Below are 18,770 nucleotides of genomic sequence, written 5' to 3'. Positions count from 1 at the left end.
TATCAGGTGTTCTTTTTTCCTCTACCAGGGGTGCGTCCTCTCGCCTCTTTTATTTGTCTTGTACACTAACGCGTGCCAAAGCCAATATGTGAGGCGTCATATCATTAAGTTCGCCGACGATTCTGTCATCGTGTCTCTTCTCAGCAGTGATGACCCTGATCATGGCCCTGTAGTGGCGGAATTCATGGACTGGTGCAAGGCGTCCTTCTTGAACATCAATGTGTCCAAAACCAAAGAGATGACAATAGATTTTTGTAAGAATTCTACAGTCACCTCTCCTGTGGTGATTAATGATCAGGCTGTTGAGGTTGTGCAGCAGTACAAATATCTTGGCACTGTAATTGATGACAAGCTGACCTTCGAGCTTCATGTGGATGCTGTGTGTAGAAAAGCCCATCAGCTCATGTACTTTTATCGTAAGCTTCGAAGTTTTAATGTTGACAATACCTTCATGAAAATGTTTTATTCCTGTTTTATTGAATCAGTCCTCACATTCTCCTTTGTCAGCTGGTACGGGTCACTTACCCTCAAAAATAGAAACAGATTGCAGGGTATCGTCAAAGTGTGCAGCAAAATTGCAGGCACTACCTTGAATGACCTTCCTCATTTGTACAAGGTTAGGACTTTGAAGAAGGCCCAGTCAATCCTGGCTGATCCTAGCCACCCCGTCCAAGGCGTTCAAGTTGCTTCCGTCTGACCGCAGATACAATCTGCCAAGATGCAGGACCAATAGACTTAAGAACTCTTTTGTCCCTGCTGCCATTGGCCTTTTAAATAACTCAATGTGATTTTTATATTGTATTTGTTGTCTATTTATTATTGTTTGTGATGGTTATGTGGTTACTGCTGGCTGTACAACAAATTGCCCCTCGGGGATAATAAAGATAACCTTGAACCTTGAACCTTGAACCTACATAGAAAACGAAAAGAAATAAAATAACGGGTATTGTAAAAAGCCTCCTCCATTTATGGGGCTGAGGCATCAGAACGGCATATTAAAGAGTTACAGAGTTTCTGAGGTAAAATTTCGACTTGAAAGTCAGAATTACACTAATATAACAATGTTTTGACTTCGGGAACATACTAACCTAGGCATAACTACTAGTAACATACTACTTTCTCAACAGCAAGTAATGTCTTGGCTTATCAGACCCACATCAAATCATTTTGGGATGGTAACAACTCCTCTCTTTCCTCCCTCTGCAAGTGAAAGGTAGGAATAGATCAGCACCACGTTGACCTAATTGTCATGCACACACTAAAGCTGCAGCCCCCACACTCATAGGGAATTTAATTTTAGCAATAGCCGGCATATTACACAACAGAGAACCCCTTGAGTCTCAGAGATCAGAAAATGATACTCACGGTTGCTGTAATGATCCTTGGTTATAAATGTTTCAACCTCGTTAATGTCAAATCGTGTTTTTTCTGTCACTTTCATGTTTAAAATGGCACCAAACACTATAGTGATAGCACACCAAACTCGCAACGTCGATTTGGTAGGTGTGTCAAGCACATAGACAGAATTATAGATCGTACGCATGTTTTTCCACAGAATGCAAACAAACGTTAGTGCCATGTTGCTATAGAGATGGCAGCTATATAGCACATGCACACCAGTGAGCTAGCCAGCAGTCCTGATACCTGATTTGATTAGACCCGATTAGACGCTACTCTTACCATGTGTAGTCTTGTCGAAATTATGAGGGTTAAGACAAAAAAAAGTGTTAAAAGAGGGTGAATGTTGCTAATGTTTGCTAGCTCGCTAACTTTTCTAAGAACAGGTTCACGCCCCTAAATCCATGGTTCAGCTTTAATGAATAATAAACACACTAATGAACATGAGTATAGGCGTTAGTGAATTTAAAATAAACCAACAATTTCATCATAATTACCTAGGTTGATTTATTAATTGATTAAAAAAAATCTACTTAAAACCTCTGAAGGAAAGTCATCTTATGTTGGATGGATATTCATACACATGGGATTTTTTAAGTTAAATTGAAAGACATCAGGCCTATGAGGGTAGCCTATGTGGAACCAACCATCTTGATCTTCACAGGTCTACACTGTCACCTCTGGGGCCATTACATCCTGCGCATGTCCCTGTGGTGCAGACAAGTACAGCTATGCAGTAGCACTAGATATGTGGGCCAGTCACAACATTGGCCCCTCAGATATGGAATGCAGGTAAGCCCCGACCTAGACCCTTGGCTTTTGTGAAGTCTGTCTATCCGCCAGCAAAAGCATATAAACCTTTGAAGTGAAAAATCACCACTGAAGAACGCTAGTCTTTCATAGGCCTATGTGCCCATGACTCAGCAGGTAGAGCAGTTCCAGAGAAGAGCAAGTTCAAAGGCAAGTTCAACGGCCTTGTCTGGCTTCACTCACCAGAGGCAGTGGTTCCGCCCGACCCTCTACAACACCTGTCGGTTGATTACCTTCTGGCAACCCATCAACAGCTTCCTTGCAGCTATGTAGGTTTCCAAAGACCAAGGAATGGTGGGGCAGAGGGAGAACCCCTGCTGGCAGATGTTGAGGAAGGGCAGACTGACAGCCAGCAACAGCCAGTTTTGCAGGCGAAACGCATCACCCATTCTCTTCTCACCAGGGTCCTCGGCCAGTGCAGCTTGGATGGGGTGCAGGCTGTGGAGTGGGGTGTCGCCAATGAACGCGAGGGAGTCATCACATTCCAAGAGGAACTGGGATGGGGGTCAAACAGTCTGGCCTTTGGCTGATGGATCCGGGATCCTGGGGTGCCTCTCCTGATGGTTTGGTGGGTTCCAGTGACCTTGTCAAGGTGAGGGACCTCACTATTCAGGAGGCTGTCTCCAACCCTGCATTCTGCCTTCAGAAGGTGGGGGGGTGTGTACACTCTCAAAAGCACTCATCCCTATTGGCACCAGGTCCAGGGTCTTGGAAGTCAAACCTGTGTGTGTTGGAGTCCTGTTATATACAGCACATGCTCCCACAGCTACTTTGACACTCATAGGCCAAAGAAACAGCCTTTAGTAAATAGTTTTGCACAAAGAGGCTTTTTCAGTTATTGTTGACAGCTCTGAGGAACTGGCCAGGAACAATTTTTCTGTTTGCAGCAATTCTTGGAAAAGTATTTTTGCTCCCTCAGGCATTTAATTAGTTATTGACAGCCCTGATCTACTTTTCTTTTTTAAACCTTTTTAATGAGTCATTTGTTCAACCATATGTGTGGGAGGCTATGGATCAGCATTCTCGTCGTGCCTCCTGTCAGTACCTGGGAACAGGGAAACTAATGATCCAAAACAGTGCATACTTTTTAAATGCAGTATCAGTGTATTTTTAAAAAATGTCTTGGAGATAGAATATTTAAACCCCAAACATAACACTATTAATACAAGTACAGAGAAAATAATGTTTTTTTTCCTCTTTATTTATAAAGAATTTATCAGTTGATCTGAAATGCTCCACTCTGCTGATATCCTGAAACACAGTTAAAAAGTAGAAAGTGTTATGTAGTCAGACATGTAGAACATATTCTACATTGCATTCAAAGAGAACAAATGGAGTAATGACTTTTTGTAAAGGTATCATTGCTAAGTGCATAACAGAATGATCATAAGGACCAGTGAATAAAATAGACCACTGCATGCTTTCTGGGAAGAGAGGATGTAAACTGAAAGCGTATATATATATTACCTTTATTTAAACTCGAAGAAAAACATTGAGGGCTGACCCTCATTTACAATGATGTAGAATCATGTAGATAGAGATATAAAATAATAATAAAAAATACAAGATAAAAGAAAACAATCAATTAAAACAAGTATATAAGGACAGTAATAAAAGATACAAGATACTGTGGCGGACTCTATAGACATTATTCACCATAATCTGTGGTTTGGGTATGTTTAACACACACAGTTATATTGTGTGCTTCTCAGGGTTAAGGAGACACGGTCCCTTTAAGAAAGTCTGGTTTTCTGAGTCTGACGTCAGTATGTTGTGTTTTTGAGCGCGAAGTAAATTGTCTTGCTCTGTGGTTAAAATAAATGACAAACGAGTTGGTGTAGTCAACGAGAGAAGTTGTCCGTCTCAACTTTCCTGCCACTTCTACACTGGTGACCCCGACGTTTGTCTGCTGGACGTTTCCAGTGACAGCTCTTCTTGAACATGGCGACTAACGCAGTTTCCCTCAAACTACCAGAGTTCTGGGAATCGTCGGCCTCGGCCTGGTTCGCCCAGACAGAAGCGCAGTTCGCGCTTCGGGAGATCACCGCGGACGCCACAAGATACTTTTACGTGGTGTCGGCCCTTGGGAGTTCAACTGCATCCCGAGTGGTGAACCTCCTCAAAACTCCCCCGCTGCAGGATAAATATGAGACACTCAAAGCCCAACTGTTGAGAGCTTTTGAACTTTCCGACACCGAGCGGGCTAGCCGGCTCTTCTCTCTGCAAGGCCTCAGCGACAGCAAGCCATCTGAGCTCATGGACAGGATGCTGAATCTCCTGGGTGGGCACAAACCCGATTTCCTCTTCGTCCACCTGTTCCTGCGACAGCTGCCTTCCCAGGTACAGGCCAACACCACCATCACCGTGCTCTGGCCGAGGAGGCTGATAAATTTTTCCTGGCTGGTCAACAACACTGCGCGGCCGCGCTGCTTCCTGCCCCAGCTCTTTCACCACTGCCTGGAGGCACAACGGTCGCCGCTGTAGCAACAGCTCCTCGTCAGCGGAAGGACCCCGGCCTGTGTTTTTACCACGCAAAGTTTAGGCCCAAAGCCAAGCGGTGCCGATTGCCATGCAACTTCAGCGTGGCGGGAAACGCTGGGGCCGGCGCTCAGTAGTGGCCCTGAGCGTCGGCCAAGCAGGCAGGCTGCTGTTCATCCAGGACACCATCTCCAGACGGCGTTTCCTGTGCGACACGGGTGTGCAGAGGAGTGTCCTGCCCGCATCGGGAGTCGACATCCTGGCCGGCGGACACGGCCCCCCCATGGTAGCCGCTAACGGCAGCCCCATCCGCACCTATGGCACGAGGTACGTGGCGCTGTGTTTCGGCGGACAGCGGTTTGGCTGGGACTTTGTCACAGCGAAAGTGTCCGTCTCCCTCCTCGTCATGGATTTCCTATGCGCCTATGGACTGCTGGTGGATGTCAAACACCGCCGCTTGATCGACGCTGTCACCTTCAGTTCATACGCGTGTACACTCGGCGGAGCAGACTCCATCAGACTGTCTAGCATGCTCTCCGCCGCGGACGAGTTTCTCCGTTTTCTCGCCAAGTTCCCGGACCTCACGCAGCCCACCTTCTCGTCATCCACCGCCAAGCACGGGGTGGAACACCACATCGCCGCCACCGGCCCCCCGGTCTACGCCCGGGCCCGGCACCTCGACCCGGCCAAGCTCGCCATCGCCAGGACGGAGTTCGAGACTATGGAGCGCCTCGGCATCATTCGCCGCTCCAACAGCCCGTGGGCTTCACCCCTCCACATCGCCCCGAAGCCCAACGGCGGGTGGCGCCCGTGCAGCGATTACCGCCGTCTCAACAACGTGTCGACGCCGGACCGCTACCCGGTTCCGCATATCCAGGACTTTTCCACCCACCTGGCGGGGAAAGTCATCTTTTCCAAAGTGGACCTCGTTCGTGGATGCCACTAGGTGCCCGTCCACCCGCTGGACGTCCCCAAAACGGCGGTGATCACCCCATTCGGACTGTTCGAGTTCCTGCGCATGCCGTTCGGCCTTAAGAACGCTGCACAGACCTTCCAGCACCTCATGGACTCGGTGCTACGGGACCTGCCTTTCCTTTTCGTCTATCTGGACGACATCCTCGTCGCCAGCACCTCCAAAGCGGAACACCTGTCCCACCTTCGGACTCTCTTCAAGCGGCTCAGCCAGCACAGGCTGATCGTCAACCCAGCCAAGTGCCAGTTCGGGCTGACCACCATCGACTTCCTTGGTCACCGCATCACCAAAGACGGAACCGTCTTTGGCCGAACCGTGGTCCGCCCGCCAACAGCGGCAGCTCTCCTACATTTCGGAGTTCATCACAGACATACGGCATGTCGCTGGCAAAGCCAACCTCGTCGCCGACTGCCTCTCCCCAACATGGGGGCCGTTCACTTGGGACTTGACTACGCTCGCATGGCAGCTGATCAGGCCGCCGACCCGGACGTGCAGGCTTACAGGACGGCTGTCACCACATTCCTGTGCGACGTCTCCTTGGGTCAGCCCCGGCCCGTCGTTCCCTCTGGGTGGAGACGGTGTGTGTTCGACGCCGTCCATGGACTCTCCCACCCGGGCAAAAAGCCATCTATAAAGCTGGTGGCGGCCAGGTTCGTCTGGCACGGGCTCAAAAAAGACATGAGAGACTGGGCTGGCACCTGCATGGAGTGCCAGCGCTCTAAAGTGCACCGCCACACCAAAGCCCCCCTGGCGCAGTTCCCGGTGCCCGAAAGAGGTTCGACCATGTCAACGTGGACCTGGTGGGCCCCCTTCCCCCCTCCCACGGTTTCACTTACCTCCTCACCATGGTGGACAGGACCACACGATGGCCGGAAGCCGTCCCGCTGTCGTCGACGACGTCCACCGAGGTGGCCCGGGCGTTCATCGGGTCCTGGGTCGCCCGGTTCGGCACCCCATCTGACCGAGGCCCACAGTTTACGTCCGAGCTCTGGAACGCAGTAGCAGAGGGCCTGGGGGTGAAGCTCCACCGCACCACCGCATACCACTCACAGGCCAACGGGTTGTGCGAGCGGTTTCATCGCTCCATGAAGGCCGCTCTTCGGGCCAGCCTCAAGGACAGCAGCTGGGTTGACAGGCTCCCGTGGGTCATGCTGGGCCTCAGGACCGCCCCTAAAGAGGACCTCCAGTCCTCGTCTGCCGAACTGGTTTACGGCCAGCCGCTGCGGGTCCCAGGGGATTTCGTCCCTAACACCACGGTTCCCTGGTCTGCAGCCCGCCAATGGGCCACACTCCGGGACAACGACAGTGTTTTCGCACCAGTCCCCACTTCACATCACCGCCTCCCACAGTCTCACGTCCCCGCAAGTCTGCAGTCGGCAGGGTACATTTTCATCCGCCACGACGCCCACCGTGGGCCCCTGCAACCTCCCTACGACAGCCCGTTCCGCGTCCTGGAGGCCGGGGACAAGCACTTCATGGTGGACGCCGGCGGCAAGCTGGAGCACGTTTCTGTGGACTGCGTCAAACCAGCTCACCTGGATTTGGACCAACCCGTTGGCCTGGCCCTACCCCCACGGCGGGGGTGCCCCCCTGCCCTGCCTCCACCCCCCACCCTGCCCCCACGCCGGGTCCCCAAGGCTCCTCCTGCGGGCACCCCGGCCCCCGCTCCTGTTCTGCAGAGCCGTTGTGAGGGAGTTCCACAGCTGTGGGGCTCTAACAACAAATGCCCGATCTCCTTTTGTGACAAGGCGGGTTTTTGGAACATTCAGGAAGGTCAAACCTGAGGAACGCAGGCAGCGGCTAGGCTCATATGGAGCTAATAAATCTAAAATGTAAGTAGGAGCAAGGCCATGTAGGGCTTTAAACGTAATCAATAAAATCTTAAAATCACATCTATACCTAACAGGTAACCAGTGAAGAGAGGCGAGGATGGGTGTGATATGGTCTTGTCTCTTGGAATTTGTTAAAAGTCTGGCTGCTGCATTTTGTACGAGCTGGAGATGGGAGATGGCCTTTAGGCTGAGCCCTGAATACAGGGAATTACAATAATCCAGTCGCGATGAAATGAATGCATGGATGACTTTTTCAAGGTCCGTTTGAGACAGGAAAGTTCTAATTTTTGCAATGTTTCTAAGTTGGAGAAAGCATGATTGAACTACCTTATTGATTTGTTTGTCAAAGCAGAGCTCGGAGTCAAAGATTACTCCCAAATTGCGGGCGGACTGTTTAACATTGGAGGATAAGCTCCCTAGGTTCTTTTGCCAGTCACAAATCGAGTTAGGAGAGCCAAATAGAATGACCTCAGATTTGGACTCATTAAGTCGGAGGAAGTTTTGTGACATCCAGCACTTGATATCCGAGAGACAAGCCATAACATGTGAGAGGTTATCAGTTGCACCGCTTTTAAGCGGGACATATAGCTGGGTGTCGTCCGCATAGCAGTGGAAATTAATATTATACTTGCGGAAGATCTGTCCCAAGGGAAGCATATAAATAGAAAATAATAAAGGACCAAGAATTGAACCTTGGGGAACACCACATGAGAGGGGGGCTGGGGATGAGGAGACTTCTCCCATTACAACAGAGAAGGACCTGTCAGAGAGGTAGGAGCGAAGCCAGGCAAGAGAAGTGTCCTTAATGCCAACACAGTTTTCCAGGCGTTTTATCAGGATACCATGGTCGACTGTATCAAATGCAGAGCTCAGGTCAAGCAGGATTAAAATTGAACAGGCTCCAGAATCAGCTGCGAGCAATAAGTCATTTGAGACCTTAATAAGAGCTGTTTCTGTGCTATGCTGGGCACGGAATCCTGATTGAAATTGCTCAAAGATGTTACTGTTATTCATAAATGAAATTAATTGTGAGGCAACAGCCTTTTCTAAAATTTTTGATAAAAAAGGTAAGTTCGAAATTGGTCTAAAATTATTAAAAATGAGAGGGTCAAGTGTAGGTTTCTTCAGGAGAGGTCGAACTATTGCATGTTTAAAACTGGAGGGGAATGAGCCAGTAGACAATGAGCAGTTAGTAATTGAAAGAATATGTGGGCCAATTGTCTGAAACACCTCCTTGAGAAACCTAGTGGGGATGATATCTAATTGACAAGTAGATGAATTTAATTGAGAGATTATCTCCTCTAAGTCCAGCATAGAAATTTGTTTAAAGTGAGTCATATTGGCAGAGGGTTCAGTACAGATACAGAGGTTTCTGGATTCCGGTGCAATCTGGAGCCTTATGTCATCAATTTTACTTAAAATGTGTTGGAGAAACTGCTCACATTTCTCAGTGGATGCTTCCATATGCTGACTAGGAGGAGGACTAACTACTGAGTTGATTGTTTGGAATAAGACCCTGGGGTTGTGGCAGCTCTTAACAATCAAATTTGAGAAATAGGAATACCTTGCTTCCTTAACTGCATGCTGATAGGCCAACATCAAACTTTTAAGGGTGACAAGAGATACCTTGAGTTTGTCTTTTTTCCATTTCCTCTCAGCTCTCCTACATTGCCTCTTTAAATCTCTTGTGTGGTCATTTAGCCACGGCAAGGCGTTGGGTTTTGCACTTTTCATCTTAAAAGGGGCGATGTCATCAAGGATAGTCAGGCATGTTCTGTTAAAATTATTTACTAGATCATTAGCAGAGAGCCCGTGCTGATTAAAAGTATTGCTGGCAGAAGCAGTTAAGAACATTTGGCAAAAACTGCTAGCTGACTTGTGATTAAAGGAGCGAGAGCAGATACGGGTAGGTGGCTTAGGAGTAGGAAGCGGGAGCAATGTATGAAAAATCACAGCCTTATGATCAGAGACATTAAAATCTAGCAATTCAATATTGTTTAAAGAAACACCATGGGACAGCACAAGGTCAAGAGTGTGACCCTTATTATGAGTAGGACTATTAATAGACTGTACAAGATTAAAAGATTCAAAAAGGTTAATAAAGTCAGCAGTAAAACATGACAGGGAGGGGCAGCAGACATGTATATTAAAATCACCAAGGATAAGAACTCTATCATATTTGGCCATAATGAATGAAAGAAGTTCAGAAAATTCCTGAATAAAACCAGTGTTAACTTTAGGTGGTCTATAGATTAAAACACACAGTACAGGGAGCTGGCCATTTAGTAAGAAACCCAGAGACTCAAAAGAGGAGTAGCTATTAAAAGAGACAGGGGAACATTTAAAATTGTTATTGAAGATGACGGCTACCCCACCTCCACGGCCTGACAGTCTGGGTTGATTAAAACAGGAGTAGTTAGGGGGACTGGCCTCAGTTAGTGGGACACAGTATCCAGGGCTTAACCAGGACTCAGTGATAAAAAAGAAGTCAATATTGTTCGTCATAATAAAATCTTGGCATATAAAGGATTTGTTTACAAGAGACCTCACATTAAGTAGACTGAACACAGCCAAATTTCTGGATACGGGTTCAACAGTAGGTACAGTTGAGGAGTGTGGTTGAACATATAGTATTTCCGACTTAGCAGTAGTTGGAGTAGGTAGAATGGGAACTAAGTATGCTCTTTCTGCAAAATTAGCAGAGCAGCTGGGTCTGTAGTTGACACGGTTTGAAGTGACCCTAACATGAATGTTGTTAGAGGAGAAGTGATCAGCAGGGCCCAGGGAGAGATGCTCGAGATTATGGACAGGTGTAGCTGCCAGAGTGGGGTCATACTGAAGTAAATATCAGTCAGAATTAAAAGCAATATACTGGATAAAATTGTGAACAAGTTGTTTAGTACCCTTCATGTTGGGGTGCAAGCCATCCGATTTATAAAGATTATGCCTGGTCCAAAAACAGTCAAAGTGACTAATAAAGCCGTGACCAGTTGCAGCGCTAAAGGATTTTAGCCATTCATGTAGACTAAAGAGACGGCTGAATCGCTCCGGGCTTTTTGAATGAGTGGGAATGGGGCCAGAAAAAACACAGGTTTTGCCCAGGCTCTGAATTGTGATTGCTAGGGATTCTAGTTCGTCGTGGAGTTTGACCGATTGTTTGTCCATGACGTCATTTGTGCCCACGTGGACAATCAGTGTGTGAGCTGAAGGATGGAGGTCTGTGAGCACTGGAGAAAGTTCGATAATGTCTGCTACTTTACTACCAGGGAGGCAGTAGGTAATAACACCCGGGAGCTCAACAGATCTGATTATGGAGTCGCCAATAATCAAAATTTCAGGTGGCCTCTGCTCACAGCCACCGTCATACACGGAGAGACTGGGGGGAAATGTTACCTGGTTAGCAGACTCAGTGCTAGCCGCACCAGTGGATACTGTGCTAGCCGTGCTAGCCGCGCTAGCAGACCTGTTGCAGACCGGGGGAATTGCGATTCGGTCTGCCGTCAGTGGAGAGGAAAGCAGAGCAGGGGAGACAACAGCTGAGTCCACTAGATTGTAGCTGGAGTCCGACACTGGAGCTGACATTCGGGGACGCTTGCAGCTCGGAGAGGTGGACCGGGAATAAATACATGTGCTTATCACGTCTCTCGGACAGAGAAGACCACCCAACCTTTCCATACAGGATGCAATGATGAGTGCTATAAACATCACCAGTAATAAACCTAAGAGCAGAATGGTAAACGGCATCCAAGGGCTTAAGAGTAGAGGCAGAGGCATGCCTATAAATTACATCACCATAATCCATGACAGAGAGAAAAACAGCTTCAACAATCCTTTTTCTACAAAACATAGGAAAGTTAGTTCTATTTCTATACAAAAAAACAATTTTTTGTCGTAATTTGTTGACAAGATTGTCTATATGAAATTTGAATGTGAGTTTGTCATCTATCCAAATACCAAGGTATTTATATTCTGTAACTCTCTCAATAATGGATCCTTGTACAGTGGAAATATGAAAGTTTTTGCTACCATTACATCTAGCTCTAGAGAATAACATAAACTTAGTTTTATGTGCATTCAGTACAAGTTTAAGATAATTAAATGCAGCTTGGAGAACGTCAAAGGAATGTTGCAGGTTCTCCACAGCTAGCTGAGCAGAGTCTGCAACACAATACAATATTGTATCATCCGCATATAAATGTGTATGGCAATTAGTTAAAGATGAAAAGATATTATTAATATAAATTGTAAAAAGAACCGGACCCAGAATTGAACCTTGTGGAACACCCTTAGTTATCGGCAAAAACGAATGAACGAATAGTTCCCAAGTTCACTGACTGCTGCCGATCAGATAGGTAATTCAGGAACCATGCACAAGCACTTGAACTAAAACCAGCATTACTTAAAATATGTAAAAGCAAGGAATGATCAACAGTGTCAATTGCCTTGGAGAGGTCCACAAAGATGGCAGCACAATGTTTTTTCTCATCCAAGGCATTGCAATGTCATTCACAACCAAAGTGATGGCAGAAACAGTGCTGTGCTGAGGCCTGAACCCAGATTGATGAGGACTCAGAACAGAGTTTGCGGTGAGAAATTCCTTAAGTTGACAATTTACCAGGGACTCTAGAATTTTAGCCAGACAAGACAATTTGGAAATTGGTCTATAGTTATTTGGATCACTCCTTTCTCCACCCTTATGCAGGGGGACGACATGAGCAGTTTTCCAGACTCTGGGAACTACACCAGTAGAAATAGAAAGGTTAAAAATGTGAGTTATTTGCTCAGCAATTAGTGGAGCAGAAAGATGAAGAAAAAAAGGTCCAAATTGTCTTCACCAGTAGATTTCTTGGGATCAATGGTCTGAAGAACCTCAAAAACTACGCTGAGAAAGACAGGATCTAGAATAAATTGAGAGGCATGATTTGGAGTAGGTACATAGTTAGTTAGTTAGTTAGTTAGTTTTATTATCCTTTCGGAAATTCTCTTTGTGTCTGTGGCAACTGTCAGACAAATACAACCATAACAGAAAGGACATTACAATTAAAGACAGACATTTAACAACAAAGTGCTCCACATCAACATCACCAACAATCAAGAATTAATACAACAAAATGCAAGTGACACACACCTCATATCATCAGGATTTGTTTAACAGAGCTATACTGGAAGGTATAAAGGATCTCTGGGCACGGGACGTCCACAAAGGCGGTACATAGTCATGATGAATGAAAAGATGGTCAATTTTAGTAGGAGGGGATCCCCTATCCTCATCCTCAAAAATATGGCCAGCTGCTGCAATGTGTCTATTAAAGACAGAACAGATCTCACTATGATCATGTACTAAGCAATCATCAAACTTGACATGAGTAGGTAGAGAGGCAGCAGAATTGCTATTATTGGATTTTACCACTTTCCAAAATGAAATAAGTGCTAGAGACCAAGTTCAAATAATAATCAGATTTAGCCTTTCTGACGAGGGACGTGCATTTATTTCTAATCTTTCTAAATGAAACCCAGTGGGAAGCCTCTTTAGTCGTCTAGCGAGAGACCAAGCTTTGTTTCTTGCCATGAATAAGGTTGATAGTTCAGGGGAAAACCATGGACTAGATTTATTTTTCACTCTAAACTTTTTAAAAGGTGCATGCTTATTTACGACAGAGAGGAACGTATTTGTAAAAAAATCTAAAGATAATTCAACATCAGGAATTCCAGATGTAAGATGAATGTCGCTATTATAGAGATCGTTTAGAAAAGCTTGTTCATTAAAATGTCTTATATTTCTCTTAACTATAATTCGTGATGAAGTTCTCTTCAAATGTGTGTTCCTAATACATGCAATAGGACAATGATCACTAATTCCTAAATCGAAGTTGCAATGATTTTGTCACTCCTGTTAGAAAAAATAAAATCAATTAGAGTAGATCTTAAAGGGTTCTTCAGATTAGGTCTGGTGGGTTCATTGATCAATTGAGATAAATTGAGGCTAGAAGAAACCTCCTTTAAATAATCAGAAGCAACAGTCAACCAATCAATGTTAAAATCTCCCAAAACTATAATTTCCGAGTTAGTATACTGGGAGGGTAACTCTGCTAGATAATCAATAGACCTAGCATCAGCTGAAGGAGGTCTATAAATCCCAATTACAACAATGGAATTATTAGATCCAATATTTATCTTTAGGGCAATAAATTCAAAACATTTGGGCACAGTAACAGCATGTAAAATAGAAACAGAAAAACAAGATTTGACATAGATGGCCACCCCACCGCCCCTTCCAATTCTGTCATTTCTAAAAAGATTATAGTCATTCAAGGCCACCTCAGAATCACTATTGCTATTTTTAAGCCATGTTTCTGAAAGAGCCAAAATATCTGGATCAGCTTGAGAGACTAATACATTCAAGTGATCAAGTTTCTGATGCTGGAGTAGACTTCTAATATTCCAATGAATCAAACCTAAGCCTTTTCTGGTCTTAAACTTATATGGATTATTTAGACAGAATGGAATAGATCCGGGTAGGCATGTCTGAGGAGGAGAAGAATTACATGGAATAACAACAGAATTAAAACTCGGAGAGGCAGCAGGCACAGATTCAGGTATATAAGGGGGATCGGGGACAAGACAACTATTTGACAAACTATTTTCAGATGTAGGTAGTTGTCAGGCCAGCGATGCTATAGAATTAATACAGTCTGAAGTCAGTTGCTTTACCCCTAGTCCATTTGGATGAATACTATCCTTTTTGTACAGGTCCTCCCTGGGCCAGAACGAATCAAAGTTGCTTATGAATCCATATCCAGTAGCAGTACAGAAGTTCTGTAACCAGCAATGCAGGCTAAAAAGGCGACTAAAACGTTCCGAACCCTTTCCTAAGGATGGGATGGGGCCAGACAGAATACAGTTTTTCCCAAGACTCTCTATAGTTGTTATCAGAGACTCAAAGTCAGACTGAAGTTTGATCGATTGTCTAGACATTACATCATTAGCTCCACGTGGACAATAACAGTGTGGACAGAGGGGTAAAGATCAAGGATAGCAGGAACTTGTTCAATGACATCAGTTACTTTAAATCCAGAGAAACAGTAGGTAATGCCACCAGGAAGTTTGATAAACCTGATGATAGAGTCGCCGATCACAAGAATCTCAGGTTGACCATTGAGACATCCCCCATCGTAGATAGCTAGGTTGCTAGGATGATTTACAGGAACTATCACCGCATTAGCAGCGGTAGCAGGTCCCTCACCGCATACAGGAGAGGGTAATAGGGTAGATGCAGGCCGAGAGGACAGAGGTGCAGGAGAGCGCCGCTGAGATGTTGTGCTGGGCTTAGGGGCAGAATGATCTACCCGGGGACGCTTGATCTTAGGCGGGGGGTTAGGTGGAGAGCCTGTCCCGCTGGACGAAGGAGTGGAGGCAGGACGTTTCCTCGTTGATGATGTGAATTTGTCTCTAGCACTACTAGCTGCAAGCGGAGGAAATGAGCTATCTGCAAGCTCGGCCAGAGGAGCGAAATGGTTTCTCAGGGGGAGTACATTCTCGGGGTCAAAAAGCGGGATAGAGAACCTTCTCTTTCCCTTTACCACTGAAGACCATGTTGTAAGGCTGCAAGAAGGTCCAGGACCATCATTCGGTCTTACTAGTTCCTCAGTTGAGTCAGTTTGGATGTCTGCTAATTTGGAGCACAGCTGAGCCTGACATTGTAGGAGTTCATCAATCAAAGTTTCTATTGAGTGCAACTCAGTTTTGATATGGTTAAGCTCAGTGGCCGACACCATTATGCTGACCATCGTGTTCGTCTTCGGTGTTGAATAAACAACAACTCGCGGGCTGGTGAAGATGATGCTAACTGTTAGCTCGCTGTTAGCCTGTTAGCACAGCTCCGGTAACCACAGACAGCAGTTAGCAATTAGCAATTAGCAATTAGCCTCCATGCTCCGGTAACCACAGACAGCAGTTAACTAACTCACCAGTACTGGAACATGAGCACGGGCCCTATGACGCAGTGAAAGGGTCAAAATTAAGACTACTGAGAAGCCGGCAGAGGCTATATCCTTGCCGAAGCCAGCTACTGATCTGGCCAATGATAAGCCGGCGCTGGTAACTGAGAGGCCGGCGGTGGGAAATGAGAAGCCGACTATTCATTCGACCAAGGTGGTAACTCATGCGTCTAACCTAGCAACCCACTGGATCGGCTACTGGCTTGGCTGGTCATTAGCTTCCGAGGCTGGTAACTAGCACGCCGAGGCTAGCAACTCATTGGATCAGCTACTGGCTTGGCTGGTCATTAGCTTCCGAGGCTGGTAACTAGCACGCCGGGGCTAGCAACCCACTGGATCAGCTACTGGCTTGGCTGGTCATTAGCTTCCGAGGCTAGCTAGATTAGCTACTGATTTGGCTGGTCACTTTCTTCTTTTGTATTTTATTGGCGCGTTACCGCCACCAACTGTAGACAAATGGGATTTATCTAGATTCTTTCAATTAGTCTTTTTTTTTGTTACCAACAAAAAATAAGTATTCTTTCTCCTCCGTTTCCGGCAGCGTAGTCACCGACTTTCCTTTGCTGACAACTTATGTGTGGCATATATTTGTGTATATGTGTAACTTACTCCTGTTTCTTATTTTTATGTAATTGTCTTTTAAATTTTTCCCTCTATGTTCCTCATATACATTTGTGTCCTTAAATTTGATATATGTGCTGCTATTGTTTACCTGAATGTTTGTATATTATCCTTTTGTTAATAAAAAAAAAAAAAAAATGTGCAGCATTTCTGCTTAGAACGTGCATGTGCACAAAAATATCTTGACTTCAAAATATGTTGAATTGTAGGCTACTCTACATTTCAGACCATACAACTGCCAAGAAAATGTTATGTTTAATAGTTAATAAAGACCATTAGCCATTACATTTAAACCTACCATTACAGTAATCACCCATTACATTTAAACCTACCATTACAGTAATCACCCATTACATTTAAACCTACACCAGTTAGTTTACCCAGTCAAGCCCAGCTGTCAAGTTGCCATTTTCTGTGGGTTATGAATATGAATGTATAGTCCAACTGATTATGTCTGAGAAAGATCTGGTACAGCAGGGTTCACCTAGGATAGTGTAATAGATTCATGTAGACAGGCTATTAGATCTACATTGGACTACATGTAAGCTGCAGTTTCGTTTAACTGCCAATAGATGTCACCATAAACACAGTAAGTCTATCGAGCCGGTCAACAACCGGCATAGCTGCTGGGGCATCTCAGATAAAACTTAACTTATTAACAGTGGTGGAAAGACTAGTAGCCTAAAGTACAAGTACTGTTACTTTGCCGACATTTTACCTAAGTAGAAGTAAAAGTACTGGTGTAAAAATCTACTTAAGTAAAAGTAAAAAGCAACTCATTTAAAATGTACTCAGACTAAAAGTTACTTTTTTACAAAAGAGAACGATTACTCTTCAAAAGTTCCCCCATTCAAATAATTTTCAGTTTTGCCAAGCTGCACCACAAGTCACCACTAAGTGGCCCCCCCCAAAAAAATCACAATTTAAGGGAAACAAATTATTGAATAATAATAATAATTACTCAATACCCATTTTGAATTTGAGCACAAAACCTAAAATACAAAGAAACAATCCTTTGTAAAAAAAACAAAAACAAAAGATAAATAAGCATCAATGCCGCACATAAATTGTCAGCAAAGGAAAGTCGGTGACTACGCTGCTGGAAACGGAGGAGAAATACTTTTTTTTTTTTGGTAACAAAAAAATAGACTAATTGAAAGAATCTAGATAAATCCCAATTGTCTATAGTTGGTGGCGGTAACACGCCGCATTTGGCTCCAATCCGCCAATAAAATACAAAAGAAGAAAGTGACCAGCCAAATCAGTAGCTAATCTAGCTAGCCTCGGAAGCTAATGACCAGCCAAGCCAGTAGCTGATCCAGTGGGTTGCTAGCCCCGGCGTGCTAGTTACCAGCCTCGGAAGCTAATGACCAGCCAAGCCAGTAGCCGATCCAGTGGGTTGCTAGGTTAGACGCATGAGTTACCACCTTGGTCGAATGAATAGTCGGCTTCTCATTTCCCACCGCCGGCCTCTCAGTTACCAGCGCCGGCTTATCATTGGCCAGATCAGTAGGCTTCGGCAAGGATATAGCCTCCGCCGGCTTCTCAGTAGTCTTAATTTTGACCCTTTCACTGCGCCATAGGGCCCGGTGTACTTGGAGGGAATTATTCTCCAAGGCCATGATAGATGGAGAAGGGTCCATGTATGACCAAGGTACGTTTTAACCGTTTGTTTTTTCGGTACAATTGACACAGGCAGAAACCAGAAACAGGTAGTTTTTTCGTCCTATCTGTTTTTTTTTTTGTCTAGCTGTCAACATATCCAGTGCGACACCTGCTGGTCATTTTTTGTAACTACTTTTGGCGTGCTTGCTGTCGGTTCTATGCCATTGATCTTTCTAATTATTGAGAACAGACTTTACTGTCCACAGTACATCCTGAGGAAAACTTACTAAGGTGCTTTCATTTTCAAAATAGACATGATGCGTTATGGTCACTCAGCTGCACATGAACAGGCAATACAATAAAACGCTGTTGCGTTACTTTATAATCCATGCATCAACAGAACATTTGAAAATGAAAGACAGCGCGTTCATTTGACATGAAAAACATTTTTATTGTCATTGTAGGTCATAAAACAAAATTATGTGTGGCACCTCTCAGTAAGAGCATAATAATAAATTATTATTCAATTATAATCATCAATTATTAAAGGCTAAAGGGCATCGTAGCCGCCAATACAAGTATGGTCTGTGATCATAACATAGCTTTGTCTGTCTGTCTGTCTGTCTATCTATGTTTCGCAATATATATATTTTTGTGTTGACATTGCACTGTCTAAAGGCAAAGAGGTAGAACCTTTATTTTGAAGAGTACAGCGCAAACATAATTGATAGAGCACACTAGCCAATCAGAAGCAAGGAGGCGCTGAAGGCCCACCCACCAATGAAAACAAAACAAATTTGTTTTGTCAGTAAGAACGAAAAAAAGAAATCAAGCTGAATTTGTGTTTTTTGTTTTTTGTCCAAAATTTAAAAAACAAAAAAACAACCTGTTTCTGGTTTCTGCCTGTGTCAATTGTACCGAAAAAACAAACGGTTAAAACGTACCTTGGTCGTGTACATTCAGGCAGTTCGTTTTTTCGTTTGAAACCAAAAACGAAAAAACGGAAATACCATGGTTTTTTCGTTTTTTCGTTTTAAACCAAAAACGGAAAAACAG

General features: G+C 44.8%; 1 protein-coding gene across 1 annotated transcript; it reads left to right on the top strand.

Annotated features, from left to right (window-relative positions):
* The first annotated feature begins 4,777 nt into the window (after nt 1-4,777).
* On the top strand, nt 4,778-7,443 carry LOC139932112 (uncharacterized protein K02A2.6). Its single transcript, XM_078284404.1, is given in 4 exon segments — nt 4,778-5,857; nt 5,952-6,075; nt 6,078-6,425; nt 6,428-7,443. Coding segments are annotated over 4 exon segments (2,568 nt in total).
* Nucleotides 7,444-18,770: the final 11,327 nt, after the last annotated feature.

The sequence above is a fragment of the Centroberyx gerrardi genome, chromosome 7 (assembly GCF_048128805.1).
Source record: "Centroberyx gerrardi isolate f3 chromosome 7, fCenGer3.hap1.cur.20231027, whole genome shotgun sequence".
NCBI classification, from domain to species: domain Eukaryota; kingdom Metazoa; phylum Chordata; class Actinopteri; order Beryciformes; family Berycidae; genus Centroberyx; species Centroberyx gerrardi.
Note: the sequence above shows the minus strand (reverse complement) of the source record. Positions and strands in the feature narration are given on the sequence as shown.